Raw genomic sequence first — 25,398 nt, 5'->3', positions numbered from 1 at the left:
ATACTGAATTCAGTTATAGTAAAAGGACCTCATTAACGTCCATGTGTAGCTGTGTCCAAATGCAGTGGTAGAAGTTTTCCATATTTCTGTAAACCATTTCATGGGGAAATAATTATACGTAAAATGCCTGCTGCTATTGCTTGCAATGCTTGTTAATATTTTTAAAGCAAGTGGAATTCCCATGGTGGCTCAGTGGTTAATGAAACTGACTAGTATACATGAGACACCAGTTTGATCCCTAGCCTTGCTCAGTGGGTTGGGGATCCGGCATTGCCATTAGCTGTTGTGTAGGTCACAGACGTGGCTTGACTCTCGAGTTGCTGTGGCTGTAGTGCAGGCCAGTGGCTACAGCTCTGACTAGACCCCTAGCCTGGGAACATCCACATGCCACAGGTGCAGACCTAAAAAAAAAAAGACAAAAAAAATTTTTTTAAACAATTATGTAATTTTTCACATAGTATATCATGGGTACCAATTTTTATTTATTTATTTATTTATTTATTTATTTATTTATTTATTTATTTTTCTTTTAAGGGCCTCACCCACAGCATTTGGAAGTTCCCAGGCTAGGGGTCAAACAGGAGCTATAGCTGCCAGCCTACGCCACAGCCACAGCAATGCTAGATCCAAACTACATCTGTGACCTACACCACAGCTCATGGCAACGCCAGATCCTTAACTCACTGAGTAAGGCAGGGATCAAACCCCTGTCCTCATGGATACTGGTCAGGTTCATTAACAACTGATCCTTGACGGGAACTCCCAATGAATTTCAAGTCAAGAATTTAAGAGTTGTAGCTTCATGGCAGTATTTTTTTTTTCCTTAAGTGACTATATTTTGCACATAGGGATGATTCTTTATAGCTGGAAATTATCTATAATGACATCAAAAGGCACAACTACTGGACATCACTTCAAAATTTTCAAGTAGTTATTTTTTTTAATAAGATAAGTAAGATAACTTATTCTACAGACTTATAGTAACCCTGGATCATGAATCCACAGTGAATTATTGATACACGCAGTAGTATCAGGGTGGAGGTGGCAGAGTTACTTAAGAGACAGCTCTCCAAAGGTACCAACATCATTCAGAATGAACTCATTGATCTTAAATTGAGGACTAATGGCTTCATCTGATAGCACAAAGAATTAACTGGCCCTTTGTGAACAACAGATTTGTCTCTGCTGAGAACCAGTCATCATTAAACCTCAACAGCACATGAACTAAAGAGAGACTGCTTATCATATGTCTAGAGGACAAATTAAATCACTTTGCAAAATATTTATTGGGGCTGTCTTATACTAGTTAATAAGTGTCTGGCACATTTTACCAAGAAGAATTTTCAGTATAGCTGGAATGCTTAGAAAGAAAAAGTGAATTTTATATGAAAAATAATCACTCTGTGCCAGTGCCTCAAGAATCTAAGGCTGAGGTAATTTTTTTTTTTAATTTTTAGAGTTTCACTACAAAATTAGACAATGGAAAACACTGGCAGCTCTTTCTCCTAAGGGGAATTACAATATAAATCTACATACATGAATACACATATATAAAGTATCTACTGCATATATTCTTCTCTGTTTATTTCCTTTTTTTACCTCCTGATGGTAGATGTCTAGGATTCTCTCCAAAGACAACTCTTCAAAGTACAGTTTGTCACACTCATCAAAGTCTGTGCTCACGGTCTCAGGGTTGCAATTCACTACCACTGTCTTCTTGCCAAGTTGACGCAGTGTGCGGATACTGGATACAGCACACCAATCAAATTCCACACTGCTGCCTGCAGAGACAACAAGATTGCAGAAAGAGGGAAGAGAAGCCTGAAGTTACAACACAAAGAGAAGCAGAAATATACTGCCCATCAGTCCAGTCTGTGGGAGCTAATGCCCTTTCAATTCAATTTTTTTAAATTCAAAATATAAATGTTAGATCCATGAGGCACCCTAGATTATTAGCAGGGAAAACAAGGACTAATTAAACAATGACAAGTTGACTTGCTTTATATGCTAATTTCTATAAGAGGTAATCTCCATATTGAAGCATTCAGAACCTCAAAGTTAATGGGAGATAACTGCACTGATTTAAAAAAAAAAAAAAAAACCTCATTTACTGAAAAGAAACTCAAAGTGAACATATTGACCTCAGTGCACAAAAGTAACAGTTAAGTTAGCCATCAGAATACTTGAGTTCTTGTTTCAGTCCTTCCAAGTGGAGGGCCAAACCCAATGATCCCTGAGGGGCCTTATAGCTCTGACATATCTTGATTGATTGGAAAGTCCTGGCCTTTCCAAGGATATCTTTTTAAGCTTGGCAAGGCCACCCCATGCAGAGTGAGTGACCTTCTAGGAAGTAATGTGAAGTATAGCAATGACCTAAATGCCTCAAAATATCACCTCTACTGGGATGCCATAGAACTGAAAGTTCTGGGATTTGTACTAATCCTTTGCATTAAGGACTTTGTCTCCTAAAAATTCTTGTCAGAATAATAAGTTATCCAAATACAGTAGCATGTTAAATCTTACTATCAAGTACACACTTGATTATTAGCTCTGTTAATCTTTCCTAGGCCCTAAAGTAATGCAGAATTGTTGCATAAATTACGTAAAATTTGAAGAGGAAGGAAGGTCTAGAGAAAAAAAGAGTAGATTCTGGTGAAGACGTTGAGGTCATTTACCTATAAGATAACTGAAACGGCAAAGTTTATACTAATAAACACTTCTGGCCTACTTCAAGATTTGGCCAAAAATTGGTAACTTAGTGTATCCTGAAGCACTAGGTTAATTGTAAAAGCTAAAATAGCCTCTTCTTTAAGTAACGAAGACTATATATATTTAAATCATGTATTTCATTTCCACATTAGAATACCTTGCGAAGACTAAATGTTAAGTAGACTTCTTAAGAAATATCATTGTCTATTTAAATACATACTTTGTAACTATAATAGATCTTGATTTATTATTAAATGCCTAATTTTAAGTGACTAGGAGAGAAATGTAATAACTTCTGGTGAGAGTGTTTTAATTAAATTATGGGATACTCTGCCTGTGCACCAATGAGAAGATCTCTTTGCATCTGATGTCAACAAAAGTCATATGTGAGGTCAGACACTGGGCCTACAAATACAATTCCTGGCTGATGTATAAAGTTCTTGAGCAAATACATTTCATTGTGAAGAACTATGATAGAAGAGACTAAATCAAAATGTAATTCATTCCCCAGCCCCAGTAAGAAGCTCAATTTAGTTGATGAGGATGAAAATGAAAAAGGAATGACATGGTGAGTTAGAAGATGGAATTTGCAATTGAGACCCATATTTGAATCCCACTTCTACCACTTAATAGTATAAGTTTGGGCATCATCTCTCTGAACCTCTATTTCCTAATTTTCAAAGTATTTATTATGACAGCAGTTACTTCACATGGTTCTTAGAATAATGGAATTAATATGTGTGAAAAGTACTATATTAACTGAAAAGTCCTATGCAGATACAAGTCATCACTTTACCAATGTGATATGGACCACAGCCCAGCACCATCATTCCATGTTCATCAAAGTTGATGTCATGCTCCTGGAGGAAAAAAATAGAAGATGTATAAATTATTACATTATTCTTCCCTCTAAGTGAACCATATGTCCTGTCTCGGCATGTGTCATTCTGATTCTTTCCCTTGATGACATGCATCCTCCATTAGTTTCTGGGAACCCATAAGGATAAAATACTATATAACCTCTAATTATTCATAAAAAAATTATTCAATATTTTTAACTAGTCATAAGAACACAGCACAACTGTTTGTTCATATAACCACTGTCTTTCTTTTCACTTGTTTGATTTCATCATCTTAAGGTAGTTCTTAAAAGTCTGAACACAGAAATACATTATCATATTTGACCCACATGATATCAGTTTTGTTATCAAGATCACTAGAAAACCAAAGGTACACAAAATATATATTTCCCCATGTGGATCACTTATTAAATCTAGAGCTTTCTATGAACAGATGTTTGGCAGTTCCTACCTGACCATTATAAGTAACATAGAGGTAGTTTGTTACTGATGGGTATTCTGCAGCCAGTGTATCAATCTACAAAAGAAAATAAATACATAAAGTATGTAAACAAATAAATACACACATACATACATAAGGATTTCACTTCCTTTGTTATACTTTTTTCAAGAATGCTTATGGATTTTTTTGTTCTGTATTCATATTCCTTTAATGCCTATAAACGTCAAATACAAAGACAAGAAAAAGGTATGTACAATCCAATTACTTTCTAATTCTAAAAGTGAGAGGAGGGGAAAAAACAATGATATGATCTAGTTATCCCTTGGGTAAAAGTGATGATACACATTCCAAAGCACTGGATCATTACAGTAGTACCTCTCATGAACGCAACAAAGTGATCACAGAGTCAGCTGGTCCCCAGAAAAACTTAGTCAGCTGTCTAAAGCACCTGCAAATAAAATCTAAAATTGGAGTAAAATTATCTATGTGTAAGGATGTCTTTTGTTTGCAAATTGATGCATAGGATTTGTTACCTATGGCACTGAGCAATGGGATGACACAAATACCACAAAGCACTGGGAAGAGGGGAAGGGAACAAGATCTCACTGAACATATTTGGGAAAAGTTAATCAATTTAGCTCTCCAGGGCCAGGAGCTCAGCTTAGTGAGCAAGAATTCAGGGCCAACAGGGCAAGCTAATGTAAGGCAGGTGAGAAAGAAGAAAGAGAATAATTGCTGAGTAGAAAATATTCAGCATCAAGCCTGAGACCTAAGGGTATGCATGTGCCCCCTGAGCACATGGGGAAAAGTCAATGATTTTAAAGGACAAAACCCAGTTGGTGGTACTTTAAGCCAAAGCAGCTCTTCTGGTAAAGGTGTGTAAAAAAAAAAAAAAATCACAATGGTACACCTATGAAAGTTCTTGTGTGATTGTCATGAATACTAGATGAGCTCATTATGCCCAACCCTATCACAATGAATACTAAATGAACCATAATGATGGCACACTTAAAATAAAGTATTACCCTGTAAAAAGTTAGTGCTGAAAGAGATAACTATTCTTTTCAAGAGGGTCAGCCACTACGCTAGGGCATTTCAAATCCTTATATTACACTAAGGATGTCTCTCACTACAGACGTATTTTCACATGGGTCAAAGTAGAGGAGAAGTCATTTTGATTTTTTTTTTCTCATTTAGGCCAAGAAAATTATGTTTTCACTCTTCCCTTGATATCCTAAGTGCTCCTTCATCCTTTCCCTTTCAAGCATAAATCAATCCTTTGCTGAATAAAAAAGGTGATGTCATGGGCATCAATTGGACAAGGAAAATCACTTTCAAATTCCATTCTTTTTTATTGAAAATGACTCTATGTGTTGTGCCTACATTTTACCTGAGGAATCCTGGGAAGAAAGAAAACCTCCTTTACTCCTTTACCTGTTTAACCCAGGGATGAATGTTCTTCTTTAACCTCAGTTCCCTTGTCTGGGCCTCAGTCAGTCTGAGGCATTTTGAAATCTGCTTGTCTGAGAACCCAATCTCCTTTGCCTTTTTCAGGGTTTCTTCTGTAATGGACTCACTAGGATTTAATGAAAGAGAGAGATACAAGTTTAGACCAAACACAGTAAGAAACAGTGAACTATTCAATTTCAAAGTCACTAAAGGCTATTTTCCAACCTCAACATACTTAGGTCTCCTGTCTTAAAAATACACAAATAACCCATAACCCATTAAATCTTCTAGACTCTACGAAGTCTACTACTTGAAATGTGACTTTCTCAAACATACGGTTTCCCACTTCCACACTCCATGTACCCTTTCCTCTTATTTTCTAAAAAGTGGCTTCTGTACCAACTGTCCTAATGAATTCGCTCTTTCAAAAATTCTCAGGACCCCTTAAATCCAGAAGCTCTTTCTCAATTTTTATCCTTTCAACCTGTCATCATATGACCCTTCTGATGTTGCATTCTTTAAAAAGATATTTTCTGCTGGCTTCTAGTAAGTTGCTTCTCATCTTACTTTATTAAAATTTACCGCTTTTTCTCCACGGCTCTATCCTGTTACCTGCTTACATCTGGCTACTTTCTCTCCCTTCCTAAATTTTGCCACTGTTACTGGCTCCAGTAGGATAACTAGTCGATGATTTCCAAATCCACAGCTCCTTCTCCAGTATCAGACCTGTGCTCCAGATCTTTATGAGCTTTGAGAATCCACAGCTCCTTCTCCAGTATCAGACCTGTGCTCCAGATCTTTATGAGCTTTGAGAATTTCTTGACCTAGGCATCCCCAACATTGCATCAGACTGGATCTCCTCCCCATTAACTGTCTCTATATACTAATGTCACAGATCTGCCTGTGTGGAGAGGATAGTTTTGTGGTGTTATAATTATTTTACACTGAAGCCAGACTTGTCTCCTCACTTTCACCATGCTCATTTCCATAGTGTAGACAGCATTCATGTTATTTCTCCCACCTGTGATGTCTTTGACATTCCTGTTACCTACTCAGCTTCTCTCCTACCCCCAGCCATGCTTCATAGATACCTGAAGTCAAGGTTATCCTGGAAGTCTTCTCACTCTGCCCTACCTCACATGGATCTTCCTGGGCTCTTAACTGACTCTTTTGCTTGGAGCCCGGAGCATAGTTGAAACCATACTTTTAGCATGTAATTATCTCCTGATATTTTTAATGTTTCTAAGCTTTTATTTAACAGCCAGACTTTTTTCCTGCTAGATTCAAGATCCATAAGGGCACAGAATACATTTGGTTCATTTACTACATAATTTCCAAAGCCTAACACATTGTCTGGCTCACAGACAGCATTCAATAAATATTTATTACATGAATGAAGGAAACGGTAACTCTAGAGCTTTTTACTTTACAGAAAAGAGAGAAGTTACTGAAATCAGTTTATCACTAGAATCCAAAATGCATACAAAATAATTTGCCAAGGGACAAGGTACAGAAGAATTAAATACTGCTATAAAAGTATCTCTAACTAAATATTGTGGCCAAGCTATTTCAAGTCAATACAATAAAATTCAGTTATAACAGTTTGATGGTCAATGAAATTAAAATATAATAGGGTATTCTCAGAAGATTATAATAATAAATAAAATATTTTCATTGAAATTCTGCTAACAGAAGGTACTTGAGTCTACTGCATTTTGTTCATTCTATCCTTCAATCTGCTTAATTTAATTAATTCACAGGAAAGAGAATCAAGTTGGTATATTTAATAGCTAGATCTCTGGCTTTTTGATATCAGTATTAGTTTGGATTTTTACAGCTACAGCTCTTTCTAGTCAATTTGCTATACCTCCTGTTTCTCAAATCTATTATTTCTCCTAATTAATTTAATTTTTTCTCTTCCATTTTGATTTCCTAATCTTCCCAAGTATATGATAAGCATTCTCCCAGAGCAACATATTTTCCTGTCAAATTCCTGAACACAGTAAGTCTAGAAGGCTTTACCCAACAGGTGGTTGCTGAGTTTCTGAGGGCTCTTGAAATACTCGAATTGATGGTATTTGCCTTTAGTTTTGCAAAAAAAGGGACATGATTGAGACAAAAGCAGAGGAAGGGTTTTTTGTTGTTGTTGCTATTTGTTTAGAAATGCACTTTTCTACACTTCCTTGCCAAGACTAGTTCCTAAACCAATTGCTTACTTGTTTATGTGCAAGTGTGTACTCAGTCTCAAAGCAGAAGTGTTTGACAAATAAACTATTTTCCTAAATTAAGACTTTGGATGATTTTCTTTTTAAATAAACATCTTTTATCTTAAGTTTTGTGGAAGTTTTTAAATCATTTTAGTGATTACCTGTGTGTGGAAAGGCTAAACATATTAATGTTTACCTGTGTATGGAAAGGCTACACATTTTCTCTGTGATCTGCAATTTTATTAAAAACATATATATGAAGCTTGAGTTAAGGTAGAGAAACACTGTACATATAGCATTGAGCCAATTCTTATTCATAGATTTATCTGCGAAAACATTTTCCCGTCATTGTGGGATGACAATAAAAGGAAAAACAAGCAAAAATAAATAGATCTTCAATAAGACATTTCCTTATTATTACAGAAAACTATATGAGGCAAAAAACCTATATTATATTACTACATCAACAGTCACACTAACTAAAATGACTAAAACCTAACCCTGAACAGCAATAGTCCAGATACACAAGAAACATGCCTTGAAAAGAAGCAATACACCTTTAATTACGGCTTTGGACTAGCACAAATGCAAGTTTCCCAAGTCCAAAGAGAACCAGAAGTATGTGTTTATCTTTAGCTTTTTTGGTGTGTGTTTTTTTTTTTTTGAATGATTTATTTTTATTTCTTCTTATATGGAGGACTGGAGGATCAGTAAATTATTCAAAGGCTATTATATTGCTTTAAATAAAAATTATAAATAATGGTGTTAAACAAACAAAAAGAGAGAAACCATTTAGATTCCTCACATTTCTATTAGGGATGTAGTAAATTTGCATTTGTTTTGTCCACATTCAGTAATGCAGTCTTTTCTATTGCTGAAATATGCATAATTCTCCTCTTATTCTTTTCGATCGAAAGAGTCCACTAGAGCATATAGAGACATCTTCAGAAAATACACAAAGTTCTCCTCCTCCACCCACCAAAAAAATTAGACTCTTACCAACAAACATTTAAAAAAGAAAAAGAAAAAGGTAAGCTGATTGATAGTATTGGCCTTATGCATACAAAAGTAAATGGAATTAATTTTTGCTCGGCTCCAGTGGCAAAAGATAGCTAAGCCTAACTCAGTCATTACTGTTCCCCACAGCATCCCCACCTCAGAGTTTTCATTATTTAAAGGATATGCTGAGAAAAGCAACAGTAACACAAAATAATGAATAATGCATGACAGAATTTCAGAATGGGGGTGAAAACTCTTTCTCCATAGGCACCCCCTCAAATCATATCAGGTGAGAGTTCCAAAACAGATGCTTCAAGCTAGACCTGCAGAGTGCATGTTTTAAGCTTACAAGCTGATTTTCAGAATATTTTCTTGGGGAACCAAAAAACGTTTTAACTCTTGCTCAATATTCAAATATATTACTAAATCAATTGCATGATATGATAATTTTAAAATTCTTAAGAATCAGGGTGTATTAAATTGGAAGAACATATGAATACATTCATGTTCATCTATCTTAACTTGAGGATATTAGGTAGGTATGTTCCTATGAAGTTCAAAGTGATTTATCTTCCATAGTATTTCATTCATAGTCTCTCTATTAATTTCTACACTTTAGGTGTGTTCATGAATTAGTGCAAAGCACTTTGCAGTCCTCCTCACTGAGAAAACAGATGTTGATTCTGACGCACCATGGCAATTACAACGACACAGACAAGTTAGACCCCTTCCCATATTCGGTGTGGCGCTAATTCCGTGGAGTACCCCTAACTCCAAGCAAGTGGCTGCTTTCCACATTTCCCTTATTCACTCTCTCCATTACTTCTCATAACAGGTTGACTGGCACATCATTACACACAGAAGAAAATTCGCTTTATTCTCTACTTGTTCTGATACAACATTTTATTTTGAATTCCGTTATAATAAAATAAAAGAAGAGGCAGTTTGAAGACACGATCCATTAGCTTTGGGACAGTGATTTAGATAAGGTTAAACCTCTTCAGAGTCAAATACAAGATGAATAATCTTAAGTGAACATAAAGCTCATTTAACAACGTGGCGATTTAGATATATGCTCCTTATCTTTATCTGCTCATATTGGGCTGCCCTCCATTCTACCTGGTTAAAAAAACTTCAATCAGAGTGAGATTTTTTTTTTTTAAATCAAGCTAGGTAAAAGCTTATTTTAGGGACAGGGTTATAATAATTCTGTTTTTTCAAAGGAAAATGAAAACCTTAATTTGGAACAAACTCAAAACAGAATAATTACTAAAAGAAAGATAAATGCTGAATTTGTAACTCAAAACTGCTTTTTTGAGGCCTCAATAGGAAATTCTCCATTTATAACATATTGTAAATCAAGGCAGCATTATAGCAAGTGCAAAAATATGCTCAGCTGAATGGAGCATATTGTACTAAAGCACACAGTTTTGAAATTTGTATAATAAATATATTATCCTTCTGTTATTTGATATGTATTTGTGTGCATTAATGCATTTATGTTTATCTTTACTCCTCTGAACACCAACACGTTAAATCCATATTTCAGAACTATGTCGTTTAAAATACGCTATATATATAACTTTTCCTTTCCCTACCAGCTCTCCTTGCTTTCAGAGTGCAAGGGTACAATCTTCAAAGGTTACACTTTCATCACTGCACAATAGAATCTAAACAGTAAAACAAAGAAACACTAGATAGCTGTGAGGCTGGCCTTTCCATAATCCTGTTTCTTTCTACTTAGCTACACAAAATGACAGTCTGAAATTTTAGAGGGGGGAAAAACGTCTTAAGGACAGACAATCAGACTTTTGCACACTCTGCCATCAACCTTTAACAGCCAGACAGCATGGCTCAGCTTCCACAGTGAGTCTCGCGTGTGTTCTCCAGTTTTATAAACAACACAAGCCTCGCTCCTCTTTCTCTTCGACTTTAGATGTAGATTTTGTTGTTGTTGTTTAAAATTCTACCTTGTCATCTCTGAAACTTCCTCCACTCCCATTTAGTCTTCAATAATAAATGATAAAATGAAATGGAATAAATTCCCCTTAATGAGGAAATTTTCACCTGGCATAGAGGAGCTGGGGAAATCTACTAACCGACTGGAGGAACGCCTGCAGCATCACAATTACCAGGGGAGCCCGCGAGCTTCACACAGTCCTCTCTTCCACTTGACTGCCTTTTATCTGATCCACCAACTCACAAGTAATACTAAACAAATTTCCCTCCAGATTGCACAAGCTCTAATGTGAAAATGAGCACTCCACTTGGCCTACAATTATGGGATGGGCTTACAATTTTATTATTATTTTCTTTTTTAAAATCCCCCAAAAGGCAGAAGCTGTGGAAAGCACTAGCCCTGATGTTCAGTAATAACACCTGCTTTAATAAAGAAAGAGAACTGAGTAAGATGTATGTGCTCTGTCCCAAGACCCCTCACCAGCCTCTCCCCTGAGTTTTGCAGGGCTTCACTGATTATTTTTGGCATTTTACAGGTTCAAGACCACACTACAATCACAATAATGCAATCAAGTGGAGAAGTTATTTGTCTTCTCATCTTTTCTTTCTGGGAGACAGGTTGCTACCTCTTCCCTTGAGAGAAATGCAAAAAGTATTCAAAGGCAGAAGTAGCGTTTAGGAAAGCAACTAGAAAAACCCAAGTAATTGGGTAAGTGCTACTATTTTCTCTTAAATTTTCAGAGTACCATGCTTTATTTCTGTACAGCAATGAGGTCTTCGGAAGAATTAAATAAAACCTTGATCTTTATTGCTCATGTTCAGGGCAAATAATATATAGATCTGACGTTCATGTGAAACCATGCCAGTATGAAAATAATCCATCAGAACCTTAGTCCACTTAGTACTAATGCAACAATGCTATCACAGTGCAAGTGCTGATTTTCAATGGATGAAACATTCAAAATTATACCTCACTTTAAGAGCTATTAACAGCAACAACAAAATCAAAATGAAGAAGAAAACCTTATGAGAAATTGATACTGCACATATTTTTAAGTAGGCGTTTTTTTTTTTTTCCGACTGCCCCTGTGGTGGCATATGGAAGTTCCTAGGCCAAGGATGGAATCTGAGCCGCAGCTGCGACCTGAGCCACCGCGGAGACAATGCCAGATCCTTAGCCCACTGTGCCACAGTGAGAACTCCTAAGTAGGCAATTTTCAAATTTCTGAATCCTAGTTCATTTTTTACCAATCATTAGTAACCTTAATAATCGAGAAATACTGCTATATAACTTTCAATCTCCAAGTCCATTTATATATTGTCGATTATATCATCATAATTATATTCTATGAATACCAAATAATAAAAAGGGGGAAAATAACCTAATATAGGTTAGGTTAATCATCATTTTTGATCCTTAATAAATCACATTTTGTATCTCATTGATTCTTAGTTGAAAATGCTGTGACTCTCTTTCTCTGTGCTTGATTTGGCAACAATGAAAAACGAATGGAAACCGCCTAATCACAGTAATAAGTCATGTCTATTAGTGTACAAAAAAAGTGTTCTGTCACACTGAAAGAGAGTTGGCTTCCACTAACAAAGTAACTTTAGCCTGATCGGTTTGAGCTAAAAGGCAAAGTTTATACTATGGAATATTGCCTCTGTTATTTCACTTAGGAAATTTATTTATAATTTTACATATGTGCAGTGTATTCTTTTTCAAAAATTAAGAGGATGTCAGCAAAATCCCAGATTTTCCCATGAACATAGGTTTGTTATATATCCAGAATTTAACTCCAGCAGATAAAAGGATATATTGTATAAGGCCTCACTTAGAAAACTGAGATTGAATGGGCATTCTTTGATGTTTTAAAATCTGTTACTTCATAAATAATTTTATTGGGAAGTTCTATATTTTAAAACTTCTCCATCGACTTTGTTTAAAGAAAGTCATGTTTCCACAGACTATTCGTCCAAATATCATATAAGTCGTCCAAGCAATAAATGTATAACTTTCAATATATAACTTTCTCTGATTTCTAGAAACTACTACTATTAAATCTTGTTAATATTGTTAAAATTAATTACTTAACTGAAGCCTATCTACTTATAGATACTGCATGGGATGTTTTTCTTTTCTAAGTGCAACATACATAGGAATAACTTTTGACTATATTTTTCTAGTTCTTGAATGAAAAAACATAAGCCTTTTCTAGAAAGTGAAAAATTAAGAAGCCTTTTGTAGGAGGACGTGGGAAATTTCTAGAATTAAATTCTTGACAACATGTCACACTAAATCTGTGTTAATTTGAGGATTGCCTCCTACATAAAAACCAGAAATCTTTATCACTGAGGGTTTTTCAGAAGACATATAAATGCACATTAATATCCATGATAGCAAAAATTCTCATCTACTTCATATTAATGACTACATACTTGAGAACTAAATGAGCAGTTCACTCTTCAAGCTACCTAGGGCAAAGGATGGTCAATTAAACCAGTCCATCAGCTAAAGATAGGTGGTGGGTATGGCTGAGGCAGTATGTGCAAGACCAACACAGCCACGCGATGGCCATTACACCATCAGTATTTATTTACATACGCAAATAGTTCCTAACTACCTACTTCAATCTGAGATAAGCCAATATCACTGCCTCAATCTAGTCAGGCTTCACCTCTACCGAGAAAAAAGTCTCATTAGTCAGATGAAATGATAAAAACGTCAAGTGTCTAGCACAATGCCAAGCGGGTAGTAAGTGCTTCATAAATGCAAAACCAGAAGACGAGAAAAAAGGGAAGGAGAAGGCACAAGAGAGGAGGAAGAGGAAGAGGAGGAAGAGAAGAAGCAAGAGGAGTTCAGCAGAACAAAACTGGCAAGTCACCCAAGTGTGGCCTCGGCACCTCAGCTCTTCTAAGGCTCTTCCCTCTCTTGATAGCGTTCCTGTACTCACACGGTGAAATGATGAGCGCCTCCAGACCTTGTACCCCTCCACAAACCATGAATAGTCTGCTGGAGAGAATATCCACCCATGGGCGTTCACTCCACGTTGGGAGGTGTAGCCGCTGCCTTATACTAGTGGGGAGAGGTCTCATGTCTACCTCATCTCCAAGGTGTTGTGGAGTTTCTGCCCACATAAAGTCATCTCAGGTACAAATGAGCAGGTGAAAAAATGCTAGAGATCAGTGGGTGATTATCTAGCTTCTGTAATATAGCTCAGGCAGACTCTTTTGCCTAAATTTAATTTTCATTGTGCACTTCAGGAGTTTTTAATTCACATCTGCATTAACATGGGCAATAAAGCATTTGCATTTTATTTGAAGAAAAAACATGTACATGCATGCACATAGATATATATCATCTTAAAAATATGGCAAAATTTAAAAAGAACATTATTATCCTAGCTTTCCACATCCTTGAAAATTCTGCTTACGTCTTTTAAAGGTGACTTGCCAAGGTTTTCTCGCTGCCGGGCCCCCATGTTTTCCCCACAAGAGTTCTGGAGAAGGGCACATCTCTTACAATGCTTCGGCTCTAAGTGGGGTCAACAATTCAAGCAGGAAAACACGCAGCTCACAACTTGACAGCTAAGGAGGAACTGATCTCCAGCTGTCTGATTTAAAAGTCATATCTCTACAAAGAAGCTTTTGAAAAGGGTTAGTGACTAGAACTGAAGGCAGAAGCCCTAGGCTAGGTTTCTTGCTGTCCTCTGCCTGATGTAACATAAAATATGACACACACCTCTGTGTGACTCAGTTTCACCATCTACAAAAATAGAATAGTGAATATTTTCCCCTTGTATTATAATAGAAACACACTTTAAGGTTACCAGAGAAATACAAACCTCTGTGTTATAAATATTATAATGATTTTCTTGCCTTAATCTTCTTTGCTGGTTCATTAAATCAGAGCCTTCATTACCAGCGTACATATTTATGAATATTTCTATAAAAACTTTTCTAAAAACTTGCAAATTTGAAAACTTACATAATTTTTTAAAATCAAAGCTGGGTAAATTTGGGCTTGTTCTCAACAGGCAATAGAGTTTATAATGTCCATGTAAGTATTACAATGCTCCCAGTTTATATAATCTCTATTTTATAACAAAAAACAGATAAATCTTTTTTGACTAGAAAACAGTTTATTCAGAGCCTTCCTAGCTAATTAGAAAATATATAGTCACTTAAATAATGAAAACCTAGTGATGATGATTTCCTGGGTCTTCCAACACAGAGTTTATAATTTGGACTACACATTTTCCAGTTAATAATGCTGTGGGTCCCTTGAGCAACCAGGAATTGCAATGCATTTTCCTCCACTCCAATTTCCCTTCTTTGGCATGACTAGGAAATTCTGATTTTCACTTTCTCCTGAGACTATTTTTTCATTTATTTAATGGGAATACTATCATACAAATATATTGAGTTTTTACTCTGTGAAAGGTCAATTTCAAAGAAAATGTATAGTAAATAAAGAACTGAAGCCATTATCTGTTTCAGAACTGGCACTTACTTTAGAAAGGCGAACTCTATTCTTCATTTACACAAATAAGCAAAGCTCTTAAGAAAATCTTATAATAAAAGCATTTGAAATTTTCCCTAATGGAATTTACAGTTTCATTGGAGGATGTTACTAGCATACATGTAATAATTACAGAACTAAGAGCGAAACTGTGACTCTGTTACATATGGAGCAAACAGGTAAATAATGTTCACCTTAATTTCTGTTCTCAGACCTAATTTCCTTATAGGAAGATACCCATTTTTTAATGAAATATAATAAAAATAATATAATAAAAATAGCAGAAATGTGACAAAATAAGAGCAAACATGATCTGTCACTTCCTAAGTAGAACTCACCCATTTGCTTCCCTTCGCATCACACATTTGGTCCTTTCCATGCTGCGTACCTCCTGCTTTTACCTCCCCATCATCAAATTTGGTGGACTTGCTCAATTCTCTCCCTCTCTGCTCTCCCTAAACCATGACATATTGTTGAAAGTGTCTTCCTATTTTATTTATTTTTAACTCTTTCCTTGGACCCCATGGCATTAGGATATATTGAAGGAGAGATGCTGCCCTTGGATTCTGAAAGTCCTGAACCTAAATCCCGGCTTCAATGTGCGATACCCCTGAAATCTTGAAAAAGAGATTTACCTAAACCATCTGAGTCATCATTTTGTTCATAAAATACGGGTCGGGATGCATACTTACCTAAAATAACAGACACAAAGGTCTTTGAGCTTTTGTTTTCACCTCCACTGAAATTTCCTGGCCTTGTGTTTCTGCCTCTCATTGGCACCTTAAAAGCATCCTGTCTTATGTATAGCTATATATTTGCAAATTTTCAAAAATACAAATATTCACATACAAATTTGAAAAGATTATACAAATCTTCAAAAGTAGATTATAAACTCACTGGAGGCAGCTTATTAACTATCAATATCATTGGGTCTAATAATAGCTCTTAATAAAGAGAAACATCATCAGGTAAATACATAAACTACTATGCTGAGATCACAGATATTGATATAGGGATAATCTATTAAAACCTGGCTATTAATAGATACATACACACATTCAAATTATGAGTAGATGTTATTTTAAATCAACTTAAGATTGTTGGAACTATCAAAGAGATAAGAATCAATAGGAAGAAAATATATATTTATTTTATGAGTGATCTGAACATAACTCTGAAAACATTTTAAGTGAAACATGCACGTTGCCCATGCCAGACTCAAGGTTTCTCTTACCCTTTCAAAATGCACAATTATTTGTCAAAACTATGAAAACATGTTTAAATAATGAATTCAATGAGGGTTCTCAGAATATTAAAGATTCGACGTAAAATCTTACTCAAGATACATCTGATGCAATAAATAATCAGTTAAAAAAATAGCCTGTCAAATCTGAGACATCACCTAAAATATCCTATCTTATCACATGGACATAAAAACAAATTAAAAATAAAATGTATTTTTAGTATTAGTTCACAGGCATGGAAATTCCCACAGTAATACTCCTCTTTAACAGAGAAAAAAAAAAAAACTCTTTTATGTAAGATCCAATATTTAGCATTTTTGAAGAAATTTATTAGACAAATGGTTTAGGGTATAAAAACTAAAACCATAGGATGGTAATATGTAGTAATTGATAAAACTGTTTTCCTTTAGAGTCAATTACTTTACACATAATATATTGTATAGTCATCTCAGTAGCATGGCTAACTAGTAAAATAAGAGAGTACAAATTTTTAAACTAGGGTGAAAACGAGATTTAAAAATTTAGTGTGAGTTGATAGTGAAGTCAGAAGACATAGCCCATTTTCTGAAAACCAGATCAATTGGGTTCTGCTAAAATGTCCAACCATCTCTTTTATTCAAAATAACAAATGCTAATAATAATAATAGGTAAATATTATCTATTCATATATCTGTGAATGTCTATAGACTGGAGTGGAGAAAATAATAAATGGCATCAAAGCATACATCAGAGCAAAGGATCATAAAAATTACAATGTGATTATATGTTATATATAATGAAATATATATATTTCTCTAAATTGCTTCTGTACTTAGTATACTTTAAGGCTAGTTGTTTCTTTTATTTTTCTTTTTTAGGGCCACAACCACAGCATATGGAATTTCCCAGTATAGGGGTCAAATCAGAGTGACAGCTTCCAGCCACAGCCACAGCCACAGCCACAGCAAAATCTGATCCAAGCAGCATCTGTGACCTACGCCACAGCTCATGGCATTGCTGGATCCTTAACCCACTGAGTGAGGCCAGGTATTGAACTCACATCCTCATGGATACTAGTTGGATTTGTTTCCGCTGCACCATGACTGGAACTCCAAGGCTAATTTTTTATTGTCATTTTCTTCTACCAGAAAGTATAAATTACCATTAGAAAGTAAAGTATGGACCTTCTCTGTCTTATGTCCAAATTTTAACAACTTTTAGGTGACACTTTCCCCTGAAAACTTCAATCAAATAAAGCAAAAAACATTCTTGTCTGGTTTTGCTATGCCTTGTGAGCAAGTTAAATAAAAACTCAATAGAAACTAACATGTGTAGAAGAGGACATTCAAAGAGAATGTTCCAACTAAGGTGACACCTGCATTATTACAATCTGCTAGAAGTTTGTGGCTGCAGGGAAATGGCCAACTTTACTGAGCTCAATTTAGCACTTGAATACCCAAGTGGAACTCACCAGGTTTGCCCTAGATTGTTTTCCTAAGCTATAGGCACACCTATGACTTTTCAGCACTCACCAATGGATGTAGTTTATCACACTGAACATAGTGATGTTCAGTAATGTTCAATATCACGTTGGACATAATGAAAATTAGGCCTTTCCAAAGCACACCTTCCTCTTTTTTCCTACATCGATAGCAATAAGTGGCAGTGAAGGGGGAAGAGAATATTAATATTATCAGAATTTAAATAGTAAAATAATAAAACAAGAGCCTCTAGAATATTGGACAAAAGCAATTTCTGAGTAAACTGCATATTAATCCACAGGAAATTAAGTTTATATCAGCAATTAATAGAGAATTAAATCCAAATTTTAGCCTCAAATACTTATATGTTGTATCACAATGGTCATACCCGCTACTTTTGGACATCTAATATGGATGAAAACAGAGTCCTTTTAAACAATGAAGCATTATGTTGATAACAGAAATAGCAGCATTGTGGGGGAAAAAAAAAAAAAAAAAGAACAACCGAAACAGCAAAACGAGCAAAATGGACAGTTCCAGGAAAATTGCCCAAATTGAATGAAATGCAAAAGAACAAGCAGTCATCACAAATGGCAGAACCCTTCCATTTGGTAATTTAACATGGTATAGCACAAGCAGCGGCTGGCTGTCTTCTTTAAGCTAATCGCTTGAAGGAAGAATTCAAAACTTAATTCAACTTAGTTTTAGTCAGTAAAAGAGCAGAATTATACAGCTTGGCAGGTATGATAGAATTCTTGTCAGTCAGAAATAGCAAAAGAATCTAAAAATTAAAATAAGGAAATAAAAAAATTAAAAAGAGTTACAGGCAGAAGCTAAGGCAGATGCTCGAAGCTGGTAATTAGCACACTCATATTTTTTTTCTTGCTTTTTCATGTTGGGTTTCTTTAAGTATCATGATTGTCTTTCAATCTAAAATTGCTAATCCAACTTGATATTATAAATAAAAAAGGTTTGGGGTATAACGTGCTGAAATAGTTCTTGCTCACAAAAAACTTTACTACGGCTGACTTACTTCTTTACTTAAGGTAAAAGGGGTTCAACTGTGATATTTTTGTACCTGCGTTTTTATCTATTAATTACTACTATTGTTAAAAGCTTTATCAAATGTGCTTGTTCTGTGATGATGGGAACATCATCGTTTTATTAAATACTGTTATTATATTAGAAGTGTCTATTATATGTAGACTACTTCTCAGATGTTATGTAAATCAGTTTTCTACCTTTCCACTTAAATATACATACATATATATATATATATGTGTATGTCTGTGTTTATATATACACATACTTATATATATCATAAGGGTTAAATACTAAACATACTAAATTCTAGAGTCCTGCTCACATTTGATCTCAATTCTGTCACTTATTAGCATGTGATATTAAGGAAATTGCCAAATATCTCAGTGCCTCAGTTTACTACTATCAATAAAATCAGGATAATTACAACTTCCGTAGGTTGTGGTGAGAATTCAATGACATAATATAATTAGAACACTATGTAGTCAACAAATTTGGTGATTATTATCTTACACTTGGCAGGTGTTTGACTGAATCAAAAATCCATTTCTATATTAACAGAATACTAAGTCCATTCTTTTGCTGCTTTAAAGAACCAGCTATATCAAGAAAACCTAGTTGATAGACATTTGACCTATCTGTCTGTTTGACTTATGGTACCTGCACTTCTGCCCTCCAATCCAGTTTTATTTACATGACCAAAATTGCATCTGTCTAAACACTACTGGAGGAACAGATTACAGGTGAGTTTTTTTGTAATTTTTAATAGATCAAAATAAATATCTTTTCCTTCTAGTGAAAATGCTATATAGGAGAAGCACTTGTGTGAAAGAGTCAGTGTTATGATGAGCGAGTGTGGGGAAAATAGATATGCTACAGTCTGGATAGCTTGGTAGTAAAGACCAATGAAGAGAAGTTTTACAGATGTTGCACTTACACTGACAATTCAGACAGGCTCAATTTTTCTTAAACTCCTTTCAAAGTGTTCTAGCAATGTGAAGTCAATAGATCAAACACAGAAATCCCAATGCATATACATAAGAGTTATTGGCATCCTCTATGATACAACTCACATCACATTGAGTAAAGAGAAACTTTTCAAAACCTAAAGAATTCCACTGTAAAAGATTATATCACCCTAGGTCGATTAATACCACTACACCAGCTTATAAACTTGGGGAATTGCCTAGGACAGTCAACTTTCCTAGCATGCCCTTGGGCAGCAATAAACAATTTAAGAGGAAAAAAGAGAAAGTCAGTAAACTGAAGTGTAGAAGAGAATTTTTTTTTTTTTTTTTTGGCTGAAGCTGTCTGAATAATGATCAGCACCTAAGTTGGTAAGAATGACTATTGCTCTGGAAGTTTCAAGAAGGTTGCCATTGCTATATTCATGTTTTAAAGATGGCAAAATGAGGAGTTCGCATTGTGGTTCAGTGGTTAACGAATCCGACTAGTATCCATGAGGATGTGGGTTTGATACCTGGTCTTGCTCAGTGGGTTACGGATCCAGTGTTGCCATGAGCTGTGGCATAGGTTACAGACGAGGCTTGGATCCAGTGTTGCTGTGCCTGTGGTGAGGCCAGCAGCTACAGCTCCAATTCCACCCCTAGCCTGGGAACCTCCATATGCCACAGGTGTGGCCTTAAAAAAACAAAACACAAAAATAAAAATAAAAAATGATGACAAATTGAGCTCTGATGGAAGCAATCACTCAGAGCTGGGATGCTGAGCTGATTATTCTAACACCCACCCATCACCCCAAAGAAGACTGGGATTTCATACTTCACCCTCAACATGATACATGTTTATCTCCACCCTCTCAAGAAGTAAGAAAACTATCATTTCTCCTTTCTCATAGACATGTAAAACTCATCAACTATTTCCATAATGCCAACCATATTATAATCATTGTCTTGCTTTCTCTACTTCAGTCTGTGAACATTCACATATATACCTAATATGCGGGTATATTCCATTTGGAAGTCAAATTCTGGACTTCATTTCAGATGACTATAGGTAAATACAAGCAATAGACTGCCATCAATGTAAGTGATATTGTCATCTGCTGGTGAATGTGTTTATTGGATTTTTAGAAGTTTTAGCATGATTAACAACTGTAGAGTGAGAATTTTTGTTTAGCATAATGATAATGGAGTGCTATTGATCTTTTAATAAGAATGGCATTTGTATCATTAGCTATCGTTTCCTTATTTAAAAAAATAGCTCTGGTATTAAAGCAAGTGACAATGCATCATAAAGAAATTAAAAAACGATATATTAAAAAATATATCCACAAATGCAAATTGTGACTCTGAAAATGAGTCTTAAAATGCATACATCTAAAATCACAAAATACTCTTGATTATAACAAATAGTGTTTTCATTTTCAGGGGGAATGAAAGAAAACTTTCTTGGGCACTCATCATGTCACTTAAGCTTCCCAACAAAACCATAAAGTAGACAAAAGCAGAAAGAATGTGAGGTTGGAGAAGTGAGGGAGGTAATATACCCACGATTCTGTAGTGGGTAAGACTGTGCACCCACCCATCTGTCTGGCTCCATAGCCTGTGCTCCTTCCAATGTGCAAGGAAAGAACTAGGTGAAACTTAGCTCATGTCTAGCATTCTACACTGTATCCTCTCTTTGCGTTTCCCCTTCTCTCCTAATTAAGATCCCCACTGCCTATTCTCCCAGTGACTTACAAGAAAGTTGCAAATGGACAAGGTCATGTTGGTACCCAGAGATATGGTCAAGCAAGAGAATCTGGGGATCATCCCAAATCAGATCAAATAAATAGCTACCTTCTGGGTCTACTTTTAAAGCCAGTCTTTCCAACATGGGAGCAGTTGAGATTTTGAAAAGAAAGTGAACTACATATAAAACCAAATGAAAAAGAACAAGCTGATCTTAACCTTTCTCCAAACTGGCACTCATAACTGAGCCATAACCTGCCAGCTATTTAATAGAGAGCTGCTATTACTGTTGGAGCAGTATTGCCTTGAGGACCAAGCCCCTCTGGATATTTAGAAGCTGAGAAAAAGCAGATGTCATAATCCAAGCTAATGGTAAAGATAACAAAAATAGGGCAAACAAAACAACTCCTACACACTTACCCTTCATCAGTCACAATATCTTTTCAACTTCAGACCTCAATGTGGCACAGAATGACTGAGATAGGTAGCTTCAGTGGCCATCTATTCTTATCGTATTTATCTAACACCTCTAAATAACAAGGATTATTGAATTTCTATGTGTGCATCTATGACACAAAAAAATGAATTAAGCAATAAAGTGTTCCTCAGATAATTATAAGTTCAGGGTTTACGTTTGCTAATAGCATGAATTCTCTGTTGAGCTCTTGAAACAAGAGATAATTGTAAGTATAATGTTTTAAAATATTTTAAATTATTAAAAGCTTTATATAAAGTTTTTTCATGTAGATCATTATGAATAACAGACAATATCTCTGTTTACAAATTACTTATGCTAGAAAATGGAGACTTTATTTTAAAATGTCAAATTATCAGCAACAAATGCAACAGAATGTGGAAGTTAGAATGATATTGTAAGTTATCTATAACAGTGAATTATTATAATAATCCTCTGAGCATCTTTTTACAATCAATAGATACGTGTTTCTGCTTAGTTAGAATTTCAACCTGCCTTCCAGTTGTAACAAAAAATGTTCAATTAAAACATTGAATTTGTCCAAAAATCAGAATGTATATCAAGTGGAAATTTAAATCACAACAACATCTGCTGCTTTTCACCCCGGGTCTCTTCCACTGCTAAACTGGCATACTGTAAGTTTCTAGCACCCTCATGTGGTTTCATTGGAGTGGTTTCATAGGCACTTGAAATCAGTTGCCTAAAACTGAAAACAGTGGAACAGACCATAATTCAACATAGACATTCTGCTAGCATCATAAACCAAGGAAGGAAACCTCAAGTCAGCAAAATTCTCAGATGAATATATAGGCTCAATTCTTAACTTTCATCTACTGTTCATTTTATGTGATCACTGCAAAGGATGACTTACAAGCAACTATAGCTAGTTTCATTTTTGGCAGGTTGGAATCCCCAGTTTTCAAAACCAAGCATTTGTTGTGGGTGATTGATGAATAGATAAAAAAGAACCTCATTTTGCTTAAAAAGAAAAGCAAGTGTTGTTATTGCCCAGTTTGTGTGCATCTTGATTAAGTAAACACAGTAACCCCATTAAACATTACAGATGTTAAACAACTGCAAAATCCGGGCTCTGAGAGCTTCTACTATCTTCAACAACATTTTAAGCGATTAATTTTTCTACATTTTCTAAAATCATTTAAGGATAATTTATGCAGATAAAATTTCTCCCTCTCTAAACATGTGCCTAGGGTTGTAGGTGAGATTTCTTTCTAAGAGTAGTATATTTCAAAGCCCTCTTAAAGGGGAAAAGCTAAAAGGATTATACTGTCCTTCTTAAATTGGTAATACATGTTCCTATTATCAAAGAGCCATGTTTAAAACCTATCCATGATTTCATATGCCTGAGGTGTCCCAACAAATACCTTCCCATGAAATATAAAAATGTAGATTTTAAAGCACTGACATTACTGGAATATTCTGAACATGAAATAAAATTTTTTTAAATAATTGGCCATGAAGGAGATAAAAATGCAAATTAGTGAGAGGTAAAGAGTCTATTAACAGAAATTTGAATGTGGCTTATTTGTATGCTGAACTAGATGTCCTGATGTTAAAAATATCAATAGAATGCAAGAAAAATGTTTGCTCATCAACATACAGCAATGTGCAGTTTGATATTAAGAGACAAACAGACTTCAGAACTTGAAAAATCTATAAAAACAGAAATGTTATTCATTTCATTACAATAAAATTTAAATCTAGGTCATCTTTGATGGTTAAATAGTACAGGAATTCACAAATGTATACCAATTTTCACAAATTCAAAAGACCTAATAAAAACATCACTATGCTTGGTGGGAAGGGGTTAGGAGTAGAAGATAATTTAAAACATTAATACATGCCTTTCAAAAGGTAAACATCTAAAAAACTGCCATTTCTTTTGGCCATGGCTATTGCATTCCAACACTGGCACCATTACTTCACTGAAGCAGAATTTTGGTCAAATGTGTAAGAGTAAGAGGAAGACAAAATTGCACAGAAGATACCTGGAGTGAATCAGAGCACTGGGGCCTTACCTGTTGAGCCCTTTTAGGGTCTTTTCCATGTTTAAAATGTCACGCATCTTATATAAAAACCACTTGTCAATGGATGTGAGCTTCATAATCTCATCAAGAGACATGTTGTCTTCCAAGGCCTGCCAAAAGGAGAAGAGATGCTGTCTTTAGCAAACATCGTATAAATGTCTTATTTGGTTGAAAACACAGCAGCCATTCTTCAACATGTTACTCAGAGAGCCTGAGGCTATAGGACTGAGGATGAAACTGATACCATGTCATTGACATTCCTCCCAATAAGCCTACAAACACTGCCAACTATATCCACAAATGGCATGCACAGGAGGTGCCCTGAGTTCATCAGAGGAGTGTTTGCCCAGAAAAAAATCCCCCTAGCAGACTCTATTTCATGGCTTTTTATATGACTGTGTTACAAATAATAGTCTAAATCTGGTACATCTTTTCAGAATTAAAGAGCACCTCTTAAAACCACAATTATGCCAAATTGGTTAAGAAAATGTAGAATCAATAAAACAATCATTTAGCTTGTATTTTGGATAATTACCCTTTAACATATTTAGCACATTTTTATCACTTCGCTCCACATTCATACAAACCAGTCAGTGAGAATTTATGGATCATATCTAGCTTGGGGTTATTTCTCTAGAATATTTTTTCACAGAGGACTTCAAAGAAAAAATTATTTTGTATCAGTTACTGTGACTTTTGTGCTCAGACAGCCATTTTACAAAATCCTAATATATTCCAAAACAATGTAGTAATAACTTCTGTTCTGATAGGCAGCTCAGCTTTTTCCTCAAGCTTACTTTAGCAATTTCTCAAAAGTAAAATTACAACTATGGGTCATTAAGCTGAGCACAAAAGGCAGCTGAAAGAAGAGATAAACTCCCCATACCAAAACCTTCACATTCAAAAGATGCTTACTCTTATTCTTTACTATTTTTAGATATATATTTATACTCAATGAAAAAATGATAAATAATATTTCAAAACAACCTATTGTAGAGTGGAACACGACATTTTTACATCCCATTAAGAAATATGTATACCTAAGAACTGTTGTTATATTTCAGAACAGGGAGCTTAATATTTTTTTTATTTCTACTTTCAGAGAAACCATGATTATATGTGTTGAGAGACAACATAGCTCATAATTCTGTTGACTAGAATAAAATGACTTCGGTAGGAAATTTCAAAAACATGTTCATTTTATAAATCTATTTATGTCTATTTTGTTTACCGTCCAGGTTTCCAAGGACTTAATATTCTGTCCTGTTTGCCAAGTGGTTAAAGGGACAATTA

General features: G+C 35.1%; 1 protein-coding gene across 1 annotated transcript in view; it reads right to left on the bottom strand.

Annotated features, from left to right (window-relative positions):
- CPS1 (carbamoyl-phosphate synthase 1) overlaps window positions 1–25,398 on the bottom strand; it is a 118,465-nt gene that overhangs the window by 34,317 nt on the left and 58,750 nt on the right. The window contains exons 21-25 of the mRNA XM_047770483.1: window positions 24,097–24,215; window positions 5,446–5,587; window positions 4,021–4,086; window positions 3,506–3,569; window positions 1,600–1,781 (exon numbers count right to left, since the gene is read on the bottom strand). Coding sequence (XP_047626439.1) covers window positions 1,600–1,781; window positions 3,506–3,569; window positions 4,021–4,086; window positions 5,446–5,587; window positions 24,097–24,215 — 573 coding nt within the window. The remainder of the gene's footprint in view (window positions 1–1,599; window positions 1,782–3,505; window positions 3,570–4,020; window positions 4,087–5,445; window positions 5,588–24,096; window positions 24,216–25,398) is intronic.

This window comes from Phacochoerus africanus, chromosome 3 (assembly GCF_016906955.1).
Source record: "Phacochoerus africanus isolate WHEZ1 chromosome 3, ROS_Pafr_v1, whole genome shotgun sequence".
In the NCBI taxonomy this organism is placed as follows: Eukaryota; Metazoa; Chordata; class Mammalia; order Artiodactyla; family Suidae; genus Phacochoerus; species Phacochoerus africanus.
This window is presented reverse-complemented; position numbering and strand designations above follow the sequence as displayed.